The 18,964-nt window shown below is 34.2% G+C and overlaps 1 protein-coding gene across 1 annotated transcript; it reads left to right on the plus strand.

Annotated features, from left to right (window-relative positions):
* Positions 1-848: 848 nt before the first annotated feature.
* Positions 849-16,571, plus strand: LOC139690427 (targeting protein for Xklp2-like). Its single transcript, XM_071587877.1, has 12 exons — positions 849-921; positions 1,024-1,125; positions 1,388-1,474; positions 2,385-2,602; positions 3,612-3,765; positions 5,945-6,098; positions 6,271-6,394; positions 9,569-9,721; positions 13,234-13,359; positions 13,442-13,609; positions 14,846-15,064; positions 16,383-16,571. Exons 2-12 carry the CDS (start codon positions 1,038-1,040, stop codon positions 16,569-16,571), a joined length of 1,680 nt encoding a protein of 559 aa, XP_071443978.1. The 5' UTR covers positions 849-921; positions 1,024-1,037.
* The last annotated feature ends 2,393 nt before the right edge of the window (positions 16,572-18,964 follow it).

Genomic DNA, 18,964 nt, shown 5'->3' on the forward strand with positions numbered 1-18,964 from the left:
AGGAAATATAAATATTTCAGTTTTAGGTGAGATAGAAGGATAGTGGGGATTACTTGAGTGATAGTTATAGAATACAGTCATGGGAAAGAGAGTCAACAAGGGGCTGCCATAATATTGAATAAAAAGGTAGGAAGAAGTGTAGTCAACATAGAGTAAGAAGTGGATAGAATAGTACTAGTAGAGGTAAAAGCAGAAACGGCGGACTTAGTTATTGGTAAGGTATATATCCAAGCAATCATAAGGACGGAGAAGTGGATTCGGTATACAAACAGTTAAGAGGACGTAATTATTTGTTCCTGCAAGGATACATTTGAAACTTGGACCTCATGAGAGGGGCTTATGGTTATGATAGACTTCCCACTGAACGAGAGTATTTACTCTGTTAAGACTAAATTGAAGTACATACATAGAAAAATGTATTATTCTGTAGAATTCATGGGCGACAAGTCCATTGTCTAAAGTGAAATATTTGAATGTGCTTTATATTCTAAGACTTTCACTCTGCATACATTTTATACGTGATTCATCTCGCTTTTCTGATGTGCCTTATATCATGTGTCTTTTTAATCAAAAATGATCTACTGAGTAATTAACAGATGTTATTTCGAACACGAACGTTTCATTTCTGTTTTGTTTTCAATTCAAAACCGTGAAATTAAGAACGACCTTTAATATTTTATATAATGAGTAAATTAGTTTTTTTAATATTAAAATACAATTTTTTAAGGCTAAAAGTATTTATATAAATTAGTTACCAGTAATTATCAATGACAATTTCTAGGTTGATAATTCATGGTCTTCCATTGGTGGAACCGTTTAGCTTCAAGTTTAAAGTGTCCGTTAAAATTTGTGTAGGTAATGGTGGTATGTGTTCGCTTTAATAATTCGTGGAATTGAGGTGTTCATGATTGTTCATGTCAGGTAAGAAACTAAAAATTAAAAAAATATTATTGTGCGCAATTAACGCAATATGCTATGTCATCGTAGACAGAGAATATTCATTCATGATATCGTTTATTTCAGGAAACTAGCTTAGTATGGATCAGTTTGAATTCAACGTCCCAAGATTTACTGCATTTAATTCATGCTCAGATTCGGACGAGGAAGAGGTAGAAAAGTATTTTGGTGAGGCTGATTTAGACAATTTTCACTCCCATTTGAGTGTTTACCACGGCCCAAAAATTTGAATTACATGAAATATTTTTCAGCTGTTTTACTTGTAAATAACAATATTGTTGTGAGCGTGAAATCATATCTGAATATGATGCAATTTGAAATAGCTTCCGAAATGATACCGATTCTTGTAATGTTGGAAATCTTAATGCTTTTTAAAAGAAATGTGAAAATATGGTTTCGTCTTTTTGTTTATAATTATCATTGTTTTCAGATTTTGACCATGAATGTGAAGACCAGTTCAATTCAGTAGGTCACCCCGATGGTGTTGAGGGAAAAGATAACGATGAAGCTGCCACAGGTATTTTTGTATTGAAAGCGATGCTTCGTTTGAAACTTTCTACGTCAATGCTTCGTTGATTATTCTCCCCGAGGTTTTTGTTTCAGTTTAAATTTTTCATTTAACCATGAAAGGATAGGATTTAGTTCACCCCTTAAGCTTTATACGGATTGCTGGTGTTCATAATTGGTTTGTTATCTAGTCAGGTTCATGCATTTAAAGTCATTTTATTGACATTCAGGAATATTTTTGAATTTGTTTACTAAGGCATTGTATCAAACTAATTTAACAGGTATGGTTTGTCTCCGAAAAAAATAAATAATATGTAGCTGCAAAAAAGTGGTTAAAATATATAATACCATTGACATGCCAACATAAATATTTTTGTTTATATACAAGTGAAATATAACAAACTTTTGCATTTTGAACATTGAAAAACCGTATTTCGAATTTGTGATTGACCTTAAAATTTAAAATAATGAGAACTAGCATACTGTTGTTAAAAAATTATGCAGTTAAGTTCAGTATTATGATTTTGTCATTGAAATATCCAACTCCCGATTAAGGTATGTTTTTTTGGGTACATTCTCGCAAAAATTATAATTTTTTAAATATATCCAAAATCAATATAAACAACCGAGGGAGACATAAATTAAAAATTTGTAGCCCTTTCTTAGTACATTAAGAACACGTTGCTTTACCAATGGCAATATGTTAGTTGAAATGTTAATTCAAAGTTAGTTTCCTAGAAATCGGTTGACCCTGTATTAATAATAAATGAGCAATGGATTTATGAATGACAACCTTCTGACATAATGCCTTAAAACAAGTCAAATTTAATAAAGTCCGTATTCTATTTTTCCACCAAATTTTTTATAATAAGGTGTAACTGTCGCAATATAATGACTAAATCACAATGCTTTTTATAAAGGTCTGCAAACTGATTATGATGTCAATAATGTGCCTGAAAGAGAGACCTCAACATTTAAAACTCCGAAAAAGACTCCAAGGAAGAGTGAATATGAACTCCTGACAAATTTCAGTGAGTTAAGTTTGACAACACCAAGAAAACTTCATGCCATGGAAACTCGGCTGGATTGTACTTTAAATAATCAACCACTGGTACTTCGAACGAGGAGTGTTTTGCGGGTATGATTTTATAATAATATAGCAATATTATTTATTTACATTCCTCATGGTCTAATTACAAGTTCCATGAAATAAATGTAAGGGTATAAAATAAAACTCCATAAAATGCTCACATGGGCTGAAGGAGCCTAAAAATTTATTGACATGATCTGCATACTATTTTATATTTTACATATTTATTTAGAGTAGATGAATACTCAGTTGAGAGTGGGAGATGGAGTGTCTGGATGGGTAGTGTTAGGAAGAGGAGTAAGACAGTTTTGTCCATCATCTCCTGTGCTGTTCAACATATAAATGAGGAAGAAATGGCTAAAGAGGCATGGAAAGAACTGGGGATAAGAATGAAAGTCTGTGGGGAATTAATAAAATCAGTTAAGTTTGCTGATGATCAAGCTTTAGTTTGTCAGCCAAGGGTTTCCAAGCATTGTTGAGTGCATTGGATAGGATAAGGGACGGTGGACGGGATAAAGGTAGGGAAGAAGTATGCAGAATTGATGAGGGGCTTATTGCAGTTTTGGATATCAGGTTGTGTTTTGTTTGGATAGGTAAGGAAAAATTTGCTGTACCATTTGATTGCTAGTGTCCATCCAGTACCAACTAAAATGGGGGATTAGTTAAAACTGTAATTATGAAGCAATATCCTAATTCACATTTTTCCTTTTATTCTGATATATTTAGGAGGACTAAAATAGAAAAATATCATTAAAAGTATGAAAAATAAGAATGAAAAGTGAAATATTAGTTGAAAATATTTCATATTTAAAGATTTCTGTAACTAATATTAATCTATAATTTGACAATGGCATGCATGATCAAAACTTAATTTGATGACAAAACTGAATTTTATCAGTATCATTTAATAATGTTTGCATAGTATGGTATGCATGTAAGTTGGAGAGGGAATGCACGCATGTTAATAATTTTTCAAAACTAAAAAATATATGGTTGCCCTAAATATATCTGCACTGTGCTTAAATGGTTTCTAATGAGATATATTGTTTCCTTTAAGATGTCAGTGGCCCCTGAGAAAGTTTTTGAAGAAGCTGTGAAAAGGAAAAGAAAGCATTCTGTAAATATTGAAGAACCAGAGAAGTACATTTGCATGGCAGAGGCAGTGGAAAAGTTTCATAAAGTAACTCCTGCTAGGTTTCACACCAGACCACGTACGTAGACTTAAACTTACAGAAATGAAGCATTATGTTTAACTTTGAAATTTCTTAATTTTAAATTTTCTTTGAACTGCAGTGTTATTTTGCAATGTGAGTAGTGATTATTGTTCAATATCTGTGAAACTTGCCTCCATTGCTAGTTTAAAGGTTATTTGCTGTTAGATTAAATATGAGTATGACTGGAGGTAATTTTTATTCATTGAATTTCTGCTTATCATTTTAATATTGTCACTGATGGAGGCTATATTTTAACTCTCCTACCTCTTCCGTGGAATGCAACATCAAAGAATACGCAGAGACTCCCAAAGAAGTAGTTAATAATTTATTTTTTTCTTTGAAACCCACTCCCTCTTCTTGATTGAATCATGCATCCTTAGAGATTCACATCGTATGGTGAATTCTTAATTTACACCAATTGGTGTAGATGAGGAATCAATGATATAGCTTAGTCCAGAAATTTTTTAAACTTTTAGGCCCTATTAATGTCCTATATAAGCCCCTTAAATATTTTTCATTGCTTTTAATTATTATCAGTTAAGGGTAGACAGTAAGCATATGGTTTAATATACTTACCGGTGTATATTTTCTGATTTCCTGCAAGATTTTGAACTTGTATTCAATAAGTGTTTGGGCAATCCTTGGGGGTGCATACATCTACATATTATATCCCACAAACCGCCACAGGGACGTGTGGTCTAGTGACTCCTAACATATATATATATATATTGTCAATAAAACATTATTCTTTAAAGAAGTGATTTCTAGAAAAAGTTGGACTTAAGAAAAAAATGGGTTTGAATTAAAAAAACTTTAAATACTTATGATGCTGTATTTGGATGATAATATCATGGCTATTTTATCTGTCAATTATGTTACCGAGGAAGTCAACCTTGTTTCAATTATTTTAAGAAATGTTAAGGAAGGAAGTACCTTTAAACATGTGTATTTATCAGGTTTTTAGCTCATGTAAAATATAATAATGCATTTCACATCAAAAAAATTGTGTCAGGTTTATTTCGAGAAACTATGTTCAAGATCATGAGTCATCTTCATATTTTCTTCTATCAAGGAATAAACCAATCTTGAATGAAAATTAAATTTTTAGAAAATAAAAAATCATGGAAAGAATTAGTTTGTTATTTATGATAAACTCCTATTTTTTCACTAGAAAGCTCTCTAGATACATTTGTTTTTGCTGACACTCCAAAATTTTGCCAAAATGCAGAACAGCATTCTGATAAAGTAAATTTGTAGCGCAGATGGCAACTTCTTCATTCATGCTTCCTACCCTTTGAAGACCCATGGAGTTTCTGATTAGTAAAGAAGCAGAGGTTTAATTTACAAATCACGTCTTGCATTGGCGCAAAATAACTGCATGGGACAGCCTTTCATCAGCTTGTGTCTGAACAATGTATTAATTGTCCTCTGCTGTTATATAGGTTTGCTTCACGGAAGTCACCAATAAAGTTCTGTGCTGCCTTTGTGTCAGCTCATGGCTGTCTTCTTGCCGCTTTTTCTTTGGGGACATAAAAAAAACCCCATGCCCAAATACTATGGAACTTGGCACAAAAAACTGTCCGAATGCAAGTTTGAAAAATGTGTGATCATTACTGACACTAAGAGTCGTGCAGAAACATGCACTGAAGTAGCAGGCATGCAAAGATTTTGGGAATCCCCCTATTCTCAAATAATATTTGGAAAAATGTTGTGCTCATTATGTGAATTAATCTCTATCCAAGATGGTTGTTAAGTGAGTTTTCACTGAGTTTAAACTTTTCTGTCCCTTCCCTGCCGATAAGAATCTAATGTAATAGTGTATTTTCTATCTGATAATCTCACTCCCATTGATATTTGCCAAGTTCTACTTGTTGATCTATAGCAAATCTCTAAATTTCATTCCCAAAACGGGACACTGTTGAGGAAGCACTAGTCTAAATAATTATCTGGCCAGCATTTACTAATTGCTATATTTAATGGTTTCTAGACCCATTTCATGTGTACATATCTATTTTCACCGTTCAAAAGAGAATTTTGTTATTGAGTTTTTGTAGAAAATTGAACTACACAAGGAGCAGTGAACATTTTCCTTGGTGTTTTTATTTTTTTGATCAGCTTAAATATATAATGATATTTTTTTCCGCTTCAATATGTCTCCTGTTTGCATCTTTTATAGGTAATGAGAAATTTCACAAGGTTAGCAAAGCTGTGGGTACTTCGAGATGTACAATTCCTATGAGCCCACACTTGAAAGTGATTCATCGCAACCGGCCAAATCATGCTCTTTCAAGGAAACAGTTGGAAGATATAGAGGTAGAAGAAATGAAAAAGTAAGTGGAGGCTGAGGGTATCTAAAAACATAAGATAAAACAAAAGGTCATGGCAGATTTGAAAACATTTTCTAGAAATTGTATGTTTATTGAAGGGCCAAAATGTCTCTTTATTTGAGGAGTGCACACTTCTTTTGTCTTATAACATATTCATAATTCATTATTGTTTTAGGCATCAAGTGAAGGCAAGACCGATCAATGAGAAAATTTTCAAGCCTCCAAGCATTGACTGTTCTCATAGGAGTTTCCAGGTGACTGAGTTTAAGCCGTTCAACCTCACTGAATTTAAAAAGAAGGTAAGGAATTCTAGAAAATTTTGGTAGCTTTATTTTTAAATCCACATTTCCATCAAATGTAATTTTTCAATGTCATGGAGGTGCATGGGAGTTGTATGATTGCACAAAATGCAGTTGTTTGCTGTATTTTTCAAGTAATTAATTTTTAGTTTACACAATGTGGATGTTTGATAGTAGAAATGCCCTTGCCCTGTCATCACATTTGACTCGTCATCCAATTACCCACGAGGTTCACTAGCAAAACCAGTGATTATTTTGAATGATTGTGTCAAAATTCTTGTGTAGCCCTGCTCTGGTGACTATTCTTCTCATTCAGGTCATCAATGAAAATATTGTGTGAATTTTCTTTGTAGTTTATGCATGTATGGTGATATCTAAGAAAGAAAAATAAAATAATAGGATGTTCTATCTATGACCATAGCTATCATTTTAAATTAGTTATGACCAAATAATACATATTTCTTCATTACATGATTGCATTATCAACTTTCTAATTTGCTTTTAAAGAATAAGATCTCAAGAATTGAACTTTTATCTGCTTGTATTTTATATTTTGAAAATATTATGCTTATTTTACCATATCATATTCAAAAAGTGATGCAGTCCTTAACCTTTTGCACTCGGATGTCGAGTGTGACTCGACACGGTTAGCAACGGCAGCAGATCGTATGTCGAGCCACACTCGACACAGAGTTTCACCACGAGGGGAATTGGGATTTTTGTCTATTTTTCCAATAACTTTTCTTGTAATCATCTGTATGAAAGGAAAAGGAAAGTTAAAGCTTAATTTATAGCATGGCTAGTTTTATTAATGAATAGTATAGACCCATGATGTCGTGTCGACATAAATGCCGTCTCCCAAGGGATGCCACCACCTACGCAGATGTTTTTTGTAATCTATTTACTGTGTTCTAAGTTCTTTTTCATTTGTATTGTTTGCTTTTCATTACTTGGAAGTCAGCTAAATGTAAAGCAATGTCTTTTAGAGATTATCGGGTTCTGAAAAAAGATCGCCAGAATGTAAAGTTACCTCAGTCAGCTGATCCTTAGTTCATTGCTTTCTAGTTTGGACTCTTTCATTTCCTTTTCTTCCTAGTGTCCGCTGGCAAATATTCTGCCTGCTCTTTTCCTGTCTATTGCATAGTCAGGAATCTTGAGTAGGAGGGTCCAAGATATGATCTATTATATTCATAGTAAAACACAAACCTTAGGCCTTTTCCTGGAGTCTAGCTTTTTTGAGTCATTGTTTGAGGATCATCATGCTCCTTGCATGGAAAGACAAGAGGATAGTCACAATGCTCAGTACGTGGGACACTGCAGAGACTGAGTCCATGGAAAGGAGAGTTTGTGGTAGTGGGAATGAAATAGTTTTCAAACCCAAGGTTGTGACTAATTATACCAAGTTTATGGGGGGAGTTGATGTAGCGGATCATTACCCAAGCACCTACTGTTTTATAAGGAAAACTCTGAAATGGTGGCGTAAATTGTTTTTCTGGGGGCTTGAGGTCAGTGTTGTAAATTCATTTATGTTGTATAAAGAATGCAAACAAAAAAAAAATGAAAAACCGATCTCGCATGTGAAATTTGTTAGGAAACTAGTACACGATCTCGTTGGAGAATTCCAAAATGGTACACAAACTTCCAGGATTAGATTACCATCCACAAACATAGAGCAACGTTTAGATAGTAAACTCCATATAATCACACCTCACCCTAACAAAAAACATAAAGATTGTGCGGTTTGCTCTAACCGAAAAATCAAAGGAGGAAGAAGAGAGAATATATATATCTGTGAGACGTGTGAATGTAAACCAGGTTTTCATGTTGGTGAATGCTTCCAAAAATATCATACCATGAAAAATTATAGAGTTTAAATTATGGTTAATCAAAAAAATTATCAATAATTACGTCAAAAAATCCAAATAAATAAGTTTGTATGAAAAGAAACTCCAGTTTTTCATTCTAGTACCACGCTTAGCCAATTTGGGGTATGTTAAAAATTGAATCCCGAGTAGACTAAGGCAATCGAGAAAAAAGCACCTGAGTGTGTAAAGGGTTAAAGAGAGGAAGATATTGTATCCCGATAGAATTGTATGTTGTTAATGACTAAGAGGGTCCCAGGGTTCAAACCAGGTGGTAACTCTGAGCATCATTCCCTTAAATTACATGCAGTGTGATTTTCTAAATTAAATTAAACTGTGTGGGAAGCCTTTGGTACTTCAGCACAGTGAAAGGAACTGGTCCCCTTATACTGTTTGCATTGCAATTGCCCTAGGGCTTTGTTCGAGGCAGGTTGAACTATCAACCAATCTAACTTTAAGGTTAACTGCTGTTGATTACATTCTTTTCTTGAAAAAAGAAATAATACTAAGGACAATGTAATATCAGATATAAGATCAACTGCTTTCATATAAATTGTTTGGAAATGTTAAAAACTCCCTGAGAGTGGTAATTTGCCAGAATAATAGTTGAACATATCTCCTCCTGCATACTTCACTTAACTTTGACATCGGTGATGAGTGTGAATGGTAGTTTTGTATAAAATAACATTTGTTGATACTTTTTTCTGATGGATTTTCATAAAATGTACGATCCTAGAGGTATTTTAGTTCATGGTTATCTGGTTTGTGATATTCAATGAAATATTCATGGTGCAGCAATTTATAAGAATGAATTGCATAAATAATTATGGCCCAGTGTTTTTACCTACAACTTGAATACTCACATCATGTACAGATTTAACAAATGGTTCCTTATATGACTCCAAAGGTGAAATAATTGTTGGTTGAATTTGCCAAGTGTTTTGAGACTTAAAATAAAATTATATGTTCTCTATTATTTAATATTCTGCTTATACTATATATTTCATTATGAAACATAAGCTCAGATAATCATTTATTATCTGTTATATAGTTGTAAAAAAATAATCTTTTCAAAGGGAATCACAAAGTTAAGTTTACCAAGGAAGAGATTATATTATGTCTAACTTGCATTAGTTCTTATTAGATATCATTTGAGAATTAATATTTTAGCTCATTTTGCTTGCTTCAGTTCTTGTAGTACACTTTTTTCTGGTAGTTTTAGTCATTAGTAATACTTCTTAAAATGAGTGCCACAAGTAAACAAAATACTTAGCTGGCCGCTTAATCTGTATTTTCCTATTTTATCTTTCAGGTGGAGGAGCCTCGACCTTCTTTGGTTAAGTTTACTGCAAGGCCAGTACCAAAGGGTCTTTTTAAGAAAGTGGACGTCAAAAATACTTCTGCTCCATCGTTAACACACAATTGTTCTGACTGGCCAGTCAGATTAAGAGTTCCAGCGGGAAAGGTTGGTTTTATGTGTATACCTTTGTGTGGCTTATGTAAAATTTCCCATTCACAAACCACCTTGCCATTGTTAACCATAAATATTAGGATTTAAATTTGCAATGACTGCTGGCCAAAATTTTTTGACACATTTCATTTCGAATATCCAGACAATTTTCAGGCTCTTAGTCAAATTTAGAGATATTAGGATTCAATAAGTACCCGTGTTAGAAATGAAGAAACCATTTTTTCAAGAACATTTTTTTTATTTTTCAACATAGTCCCCTTTTAGAAAGATACACTTCTCCCAATGTTCCGGCCATTTTTTTAACCCCTCCAAAAAATAGGATTTGTCGAACTCTCCAAAATACGCCTGTCTCGGCAATAAATTCCTCGTTTGAGCTAAATTTTTTTCCTGCGAGCCATTTCTTCATGTTAGGGAATAAGATAAAGTCAGAGGGAGCCAGATCGGGTGAATACGGGGCGTGCGGCAGCAATTCATAACGTAGTTTCAATTATCCAACTTTGCTATTATCTCCTCGCATTTCTTCCCATCCAAAAACAAAAAGCAAATTACCGAACGATACTGCTCTTTTTCCATCTTAGCGAAAATCACGAAACACATCTTACTCGAATGGCTGCCAAATCCAAGCTAACCTTTAAATCAGTCTGAAATTTGTTTTACCTCCATTTGATAGATGGCAGCACATGATGATAATGTAAACTTCCCTCAGGAACGCCCTTAGTTGTCAAACGCAGGTACTTATTGAACCGCCTTCATATTTTGAAAAAAGAAAAGGCAATAAAATGTAAAATGTATGCATTATTATGAAATTTAGGTTTAAATATTACATAATTTTTTGCCATAATAGTTTTAAAAAATTGAATTATATTAGTAAACCTTAATAAAAATTACAAGATATACCATATTTTGGTTTTTTATGACTGTTTTTCTCAGGTTTTGACCTGTTAGTTAGTCCTATCCCTGCTAATGATCATTTAACCTGTATTTATTTTCGTCTGGTAACTCCTGAAACAAGTATCAACTCCTAGGTTCCTCTTTGAGCAATGTAAAACAGTTAGCCTTTCTTTGCCTCGGAGGAAGCATAAGCGGTATCTAGCTTTTCTCCCCTTCTCAGTCCAATATTTGTTATCTTTCGCCTCAATGTAAACAATATTTGTTGATGTAGGATGGGGATGACCTTGAGGGCAATGAATTGAGTGACTCCTCTCCTGGTCTTCCTCCAAAAGAATTCTAATGAGAGTCAAGTGGAAATCCCTACGACTCAAATTGACCCCAAAAGATGTCAAGGAAATCCACGAGTTCAGCGCTGTCAAACTGAGGTGTTGGAAGAAAAACTTTATTGTCCATTTCCATTTTCTTCAACTAATTGAATAAATATTAGCCATCCTATCGAATTTGTCCATGTAACCTACGTGCGTGTTAAAATCTTTTATAATAGCAGGCTTCACGAATTTCCCCTGATCATCACAAAAGTTTCCACCTACAGGTGCATCATGCATATTGGTCAACATGCACAGATCTCTTTCGCCTCTCCACATCATCGCAACCATGTCTCCTGTGGTCCTTGCTTTTATATCCCTATGTTTTAGTTTCAATCTCTTATTTTTAAATACTTTCGGCATGCCGTTGCGATTCGATATAACAGTACCACAGCAATTTATTTTATTTTCTTTAGGCCATCAATGAGCTTGGGAGAGGAAAAAAATTGTCCATGATAGATTTATTGCCTCTCCCCTCAACTCCTCTCATCAATTTTTTCAGTCGCATAAGTGGCTGTCATTTCTTTCATGCCATTTATTCTGTATTTCCCAAGTTAAACAGCCATGTCTAGGCTGTATCCCGCAGTTGCATAGTTCATAGATTTTTATGCTGAACCTCTTATGTTTATTTGGAATATTATGTTTGAAAATAACTCACTCCTTGAAAAGGACTATAATTTCATCCACTGCAAGATATTCTGGTGATCTATAAAATTTCATATAATTTTCCTTTATTATATCAAAAAGATCCCCGATCTTCCATAGCCTATCATTATTTAATCGTTTTCTGTTCTGTTTATTGTCATTATTTGGAGGTTGTGAAAATCTAAGAATTTTTAGGAATCGATCGTGCGTCACGATAGTGCCATCGATGTTGAAGTGAGTCTTGGTTGAATTGGCCAAAAATTTACACATTTCAGAATGACTTGCTTCAGGTTCTGCAGATGAAACAGTCTTTTTTGTGGAGAATTTGAGAATAGTACTTGTTTGTTTCTTCAACCAGTAATTGTACGACTGCTTCAAAATACAGAAAAAACTCAACCATAGGTGAGGAATTTTTCGTGATATTTGGAGCTTTTGGAGTATCCAAACCTCCATCACTCCCAGAAAAACGGAATCCGCAATGGAAGCCATTGTCCTGTGCTTTTTCACCCACTTCTTTGACACATTTTGAACTTTATCATCGTCGATGTTACCATCTGCCTCCGTGGAGAAGTTACTCTCTTCATTGACAAGTGTGTTGTAATCACTGTCTACCAAAAGTTCTTCCCTTATTTCTCTCAATAACAATTTTCCCTGGGGATCCATTGAAAAGGGGAAGTGCTTTTTGTACTAATTTCAAGTACAGAAAATAATTGTTAAAAAATCCATGTTAGAAAGTTTTTCAAATAAAAATTTTGTACCAGTTAACTTGTACAATGCTTACCAGGATCAACAAAAGGCGTAAATAAGTTTCACACTCTTTAAAAAACTTGTCTAGCTCTTTTACCACTGGGACCACTGAGAAAGAAACCTCCCACTGCAAGTAACCTCTACGCCAGGGAGACTGACGAAACTCTAGACCTAGCAGAATCAACACACAAAATGAGGGGAACACAGCAATGTTTATGCAATATGATGCCTTCGAGATAAGGGCTGGCCACTCAGCGCCTCGAAGATGCCAAGCGATGAAAATTAAACAATCTAGATATCATTAGGCACCCCAGGCATCCTCATAAAAGAAGCACGTGATAAGCAAAATCAAGTGGCCCCTGAGTTCCCATTTGGCAAATTGGCCCGCCTTTTGGTGGGCACAAAAATTCCCTTTCGGTCAATAAAGGTTAATGTATGTAGGCATAAATCCACGTTATAAAGATCATTTTTTATATTATCGAGATACTGATGTTCTCTGTATCTCTTGGAGGGAATCTGAGAAAAGTTCTAGTTAGAAATGTGTTAGAACAATTTGTGAATTTTCCGTAGTGTATGATGCATTTCTTTTGCTTAACTTCATTCAAGCCATTATTTAATGTTTTCAGTTTTAAAATTTGTGAACTCCCATTCCTATTCATTTTCAACTTCATTGAGATACCAACTATAGCCATTAAATTCTCAGAGGAGACTGAGATTGGAATTCAAGATTTGGTTCCAATATATTTCTAATGTTTGTGATGTCTTTTGCTTTGGATCTAAGGAATAACTGTAAAATGTCCTGTTCTGCCATAGTGTACCTGAAAATATGTTGCTAATCACTCTGAAATTTGTCCACAGCGTAACGAAAAGGAGAATAAAATTGCACAGAAGCCTGTTCGGAAAGGCCCTGTCACGACTGCTCCTTTCAGCTTTTATGATCGGGATATGATGTTGCTGAAGAAAAAAGAGGAGAAGATCAAACAAGTGAGAGGAAAAACTATGAATGCTTTACTTTTCTTGTTTCACTAATTATGAATCCTGTGTATAATAAGACAATTACTTCTAGGTCCTGGAGGAAGAGAAAAAGGCACATACGTTCCATGCAAACCCTCCTCCAAAATTCCCTGAGAAGCCTTTCCAAGAAAAGGCTACAATTATTCCAACCATTCAGCAACCTTTTCGATTAAGTGCTGATGATAAAGGAAAAGCCAACAGAGAAAAGTGGGAAAAAAAGGTAAGATTGCTAGAGTATTCATCAGTAATGGGATGTAACCATTTTCTCCTATTTTCAATTCCAAAGACAATGCTGCTCACTAAATACTGTTATGCCTAAATTTATCTGTTGAATACACATGGCTAAATTTTTCTTTTGCAATTCAATATAAAGTTGTTGGCCTGTTTGTCCTGTGACAATGATTATTTATTGAACAAATTTATTGGAGCGTGACTGAGACTTCATAGTCCCTTCTTCCACCTAACCTGTACACATTACAATGTAGGCAGTTGTGAAAAAATAAAAATAATATCTGTCATCATTTACTGGCCAGTAATGGTATGGGAAGAATTTTTTATCAATAAATTTTATGTAAAACCTGGACGCTCTGTCTTGAGAATCCAGGCCTGTTTGTTTGCATTGAAGTATAGGCTCTTAGTATATATGTTTACCAAAGTTATTTACAGCTAAATTTTGGTTATTTTGGTATTATTATAAATTAGGGAATGGGAGTAAAGTAAGGTTTATTTATTTAATAAGGTGCATTGTTTATGTAGATTACATGTTGAAATGTATTAACTATATCCATTGAAAGCACTCAGTTGGAAAGAACAAGAAAAAAATGGAATTGCTCAATTTCCTCTGAATTTGAGGAAAAAGGCTAGACTTTTTGGATGAGTTAGGAGTTTGACATCCAAATTGGGAATGTGGTATGGGAAACAGGAATTCCTGATTAGAACAATGTTCATTTTAAATAAGAGATCAGGGAAAAAGGTAGGGATGATTATGGAGAACATCTGCACGAAGTGTAGATCAAGAATCTATTATGAGTGGCCACCCTGTAAAATATCTTATTGATATGGTATTTATTTAAAAGTAGAAGAGACTTATGTAAAAAAAAAGAAAGGAACAGGCCCCCCTATCCTGTTGTGTGAATTTCACGTGCCATTGGGCTTAGTATTAGATAAACTCTACCATTACCTACCTAACTGACCTTTGGGTTGATTACTGTATTTATGGTTTTGCATGCATGCACATTTATTCATTAATAATTTTACTTTAATTGATAATACTTCTTCATTCTTATCATCATTATCTGTACTTTTCTATCATTAATGATATGTCAAATGCAAAATTGTGCACAATCACAATTAATTGATTCTATCATACTTTAAATGCACTTCCATGCCTTGAATTATTTTACTTGTCAACTGATTACCAAAAAAATTGTCTTATAATTCGCTGTAATTAAAACAGCTGGAAGAGGAAAAAATGATGATGAAGAAAGCAGCAGAATTTAAAGCCAAACCTCCGGTGGTCCTGACCAAGAAACCTTTTGTGCCTTTGAAAACTGAAAAACATGAATTCCAGACCCTAGATATCCATCTCAACACAGAAATCCGGGCAAAAGAGAGAGCACTTTATGATTTAAAAATGCAAATGAAGCTGCAAGAAATTGAGGAATTGAAGATGCAAGTGAGTATTAATTCATCACTTTCATAATAATTGCGTGGGCATTGAATCCTTTTTGTTTGCTCTCTAGAGAGTGACCATTTTTCAAGGAAGTGTTTATTTTCTTGCATTAGCAATTAAAGCTCTCAAAATTTGGAATGTAATATTCTTCTTCTAGTCTATCAAGTGGCAAAAATAATGGTGCAGGAAAAGGAAATTCATAAATGTTAGTTCACGGTTCTGATATCTATTTCTTTTTTTATAAACAAGCTTTAGTTTAATATTGAACTCGAAACGAAAAGAACGAAACCTATGTAGTAAATAAAAATTTTTTCTATGTGGAAAAGCCAAGTGATTTAATTTCATGTTCAATATGGAGATTTTCCACTGAGTGACGCTAGAAACTGTTTTATTTACTTAAGTTTAATATATTAAAATTTACCCTTCATTTTTTTGTACTTTTTTCCTATGTCGACGTACTTGTGAACTTAATATTTTTTCTGTAGCATTTAGCAATTGAGTCTGTGGTTCCATGTCAACAGTAATCTCATCTTTTTTAGTCCTGTAACAATTGTTGGGCGAGCAACCTTTTCCAAACCTTTTCATGGTGTAGCACACACAGAAATTTGCTCCATTCCTAACTAAAATAACAGAGTAAAAAAATGCCTGAAGAGATCATTTGAGGTCATAGCACCTCTATTCTAATATAACCAAGATTTTTAGAGATGATCATCTTAGAGCAAAGTACCCTTTTGCCATAATTTCTCTATTGGTGATGAGTTTCTGCCAAATATGAAGAGCTCTTGAAATATTGGCTGTGCTTATTATTGTTTCTATTATGTGAATGAAGCAGATCAATGTAATTTACTTGAATTTAGTGAAAATCATGGCTAGCATGAACTCAATAGAATCTGTGGTTCCAGAGGGCAGAGTTCTCTGTTATTTTCTTCATTTTGCTGCATATGTTATAATTTTATTCACAATAAACTGAAGACGGTAAAGTGGCATGAGATGAGTATTATACTAGACCATGAGTTATCCCAACAGCCCAAATGGAATTGAATGACATTTTATGTAAATTTTAAAGAAAAATACATGTGGAAATAATGTAAAGCCAATCCTTGTATTGGTTAGAAACTATTTTTTATAATATCAGTACTAGCAGATTCAGTTCATTAGGTTTGTCTCCCTCCGGAGGGGGTCTATTCAAACCTGTGAACCACAGCGACGGGTCCTGCTGGTGCTGTCTGACTAGAGTTTGGGTCAGTGTTTTAATATAAAAGATGAGAGTTTTCAGAAGACATTTTTTAACTGTAGCTTATTGCATTCTTTTCCCTCACAGAGGCAAAGGGAAAGGGAACAAATGGAAGAAGATGAGGCTGCTCGCATAAGGAAAGAAATGGTTCATAAGGCCAACCCTATCAGGCACTACAAGGAAATGATTATTCAGCCTGCAAATAAAAAGCTTACTCTTCCTATGAGTCCAAAATCATTCATTGAAAAAAGTAAACTTTCTAATTCTGAGATTTAATAATCAATTTAATCATTTTTTTATTTAATAATGAATGTGTAATTTTTATATATTTTTATATTGATTAGACAGACTTAATAATAAAGATACATTTGATAATCCTTTTTTTAAAATTGGGGAGTTTTCCTGCAAGACTAATTTTCAGGCTTAATGTGCTGTTGGTGTAATGCTGACAGGTTTTTGCCGAGTCTGTCACTCCCATTTTTTTGTGACTGAAACTCAGGACCTATTGCTTGTGCAACACAATGACATACTTATTGCTGTTATTGCGTGGACCTAATTGTTTAAATTTCCTGGCCCTCTGCTATGTGGAAGTGTAGTCCTTGGGTCCATTTTAATCTCCATGTCAGGAGTTAAGAGAGAGTACAGCTTTATAATCGGCTGTTATTGCATGGAACCAAATCATATCACCAGCACCTTATAACTAATGCTGTTATTGTATCTAGACTAACTATTCAATGCCGATTTCAGAATACATATTTTATTCACCATTCATGATGAAATTTTTCCTATATTTTACAAGACAAACTTTTATTGTGATAAGATTTTTGGGTTTCATCGTATCAACACTATATTATTCAATGAACTGCAGGAGATGCTGTGCCAGTAAGTCATCTGCAAATATCATTAAAATGCAGAACTTTCAAAGTATAAAAATTGTTCACCTTGGCGGTGATTTGAGCCTGGATCCCTCGGTGTCTGGCCGGCTGGTTTAGCCAGGTAAGCCACTGAGGCATCTTCTTAAGCTCTGAAATATTGGAAGCTTTAAAGGAACTGGCCCACAGTTCTTTAAATTTGTGTAAGGTAAACACCTTTGCATTTAAAATATTGGCTTTGACGTCATGGGTTGTGGACCTAGTCCTCTTGTATTTAGCCAATTGCTCTACCCATTGGGTTACCCTGTCACCTACTGTGGCATCAGAAAGTGCAAGTTAGCAAAATCCAAATTATCTGTAAACCATAGTAATATTACTTGTAGATGACTATGATGATAGCATTTTTGGATGGTGATGGCCACTATATTAGTGATTATACTCATATTGATTCATCGAAGAAAATTGAGGAACATTGAAAGGAAAATAAGGATTAAATGTTGAATTACTTGTCCTATGTATTGCCTGTGATAATTTAAAGATGAAAGTACAAAAGGTCCAGAATTTGTGAATTTAAAACAACTGCATCAATGGAGGGATTTATTTTGACATTACTCCAGTATCAGGATTGGATTCATAGTCTTGGTCTGCTGTAGGAGCCCATGTGCCAAGGGCAAAGATGCATTATTAGGGAATTTAACAGTCCAAAGGGAGAATGAAAGTGATGTGTGTATTAAAAGGATCTAATTATTGCAAACTGACTATTAGTGTTTTCCACCATTCATCTTGCTTAGGTGGTCTTCACTGTACTCAAATTACTTCTCTTGAATTTGTCATTCGCAGTCTTATTTCCCACCTATATGCCCACACTTTCCATCTTATGTCTTCTTTTTCGGTGACTTAGGTGGTCAGGACAGGAATGGTGACAAAAGCTTCCCATTAGAGCTGCATCCTTGCATTTGGCACCATTAGTAATTATTATATGTTTGTCTTCTCAGGGTGAGCAGGGAAGGTATGAATTGAATTGTTATTCTTGCCAGTGTATGATGTCATGTGACCACAATGGGCATATTGGTGAAGTGTGGAGCCTTATTGCCCCTTTTGTGATTGACAAAATGGATGGTTTTATTGCCTCTGCTCCTGTATGCCTGATGTGTAATTACATCTACATGGTCCCTGTGGAGCGACCATTACGGTGTGATTACACTCTAGGCATGAATATCAAAAAGCTTTTCTTAATTTTAAGTTGTAATAGATTTATTTCTGTAAGATAATTCAGAAAATGGAGGTAATGATGATTCAGGTATCTTAGTGTGATGCACTTCTCTACACATACGAGAGGAGCTGTATGTGACGAGGACTATAACTAAAGCTAGATAAGATGAAGAAAACATACAAAGCTACTTGGAAATAAGAAAGGAAAGCACTTTTCCCCCTAGCAGTGTTGGTTAGTGTTATTCTGATCCCTTATATTTTTGGGGCAAAATGGCATCTTAAATCTATTGTTACTACAGTTGATCTCTAATATTATTGACGTGTTCTCTCCTGCTGTATTACAGTGAGGCTAATAATACATGTAATATTTCTATGGTCTGTAAATAAAGTTCCCTATATTTCTTATGTGACTCTTTAAAGACACTGTTATTATTTCCAACATGTCCTTCCCTTATTTTCAAAACATTGTCTGATATTAATCCGGGAATAATTATAAATTAGATAAAGTTTTAAACAATTTCAAGGGTCCCTCTATATTTTTTTCCATCTTTTCAGAGTCCCTTCTTATGCAGTAAATATTTTACC

This window comes from Hetaerina americana, unplaced genomic scaffold (assembly GCF_022747635.1).
Source record: "Hetaerina americana unplaced genomic scaffold, ioHetAmer1.1.p SCAF_3, whole genome shotgun sequence".
NCBI classification, from domain to species: Eukaryota; Metazoa; Arthropoda; class Insecta; order Odonata; family Calopterygidae; genus Hetaerina; species Hetaerina americana.

Excerpts from the sequence above, each read along its gene's own strand:
- LOC139690427 (XM_071587877.1), top strand. The coding sequence starts at position 1,038 with ATGGATCAGTTTGAATTCAACGTCCCAAGATTTACTGCATTTAATTCA. Across the intron at positions 1,126-1,387 it reads AGAGGTAGAAAAGTATTTTG|ATTTTGACCATGAATGTGAA; the intron begins GTGAGGCTGATT and ends CATTGTTTTCAG. Across the intron at positions 13,610-14,845 it reads GAGAAAAGTGGGAAAAAAAG|CTGGAAGAGGAAAAAATGAT; the intron begins GTAAGATTGCTA and ends TAATTAAAACAG.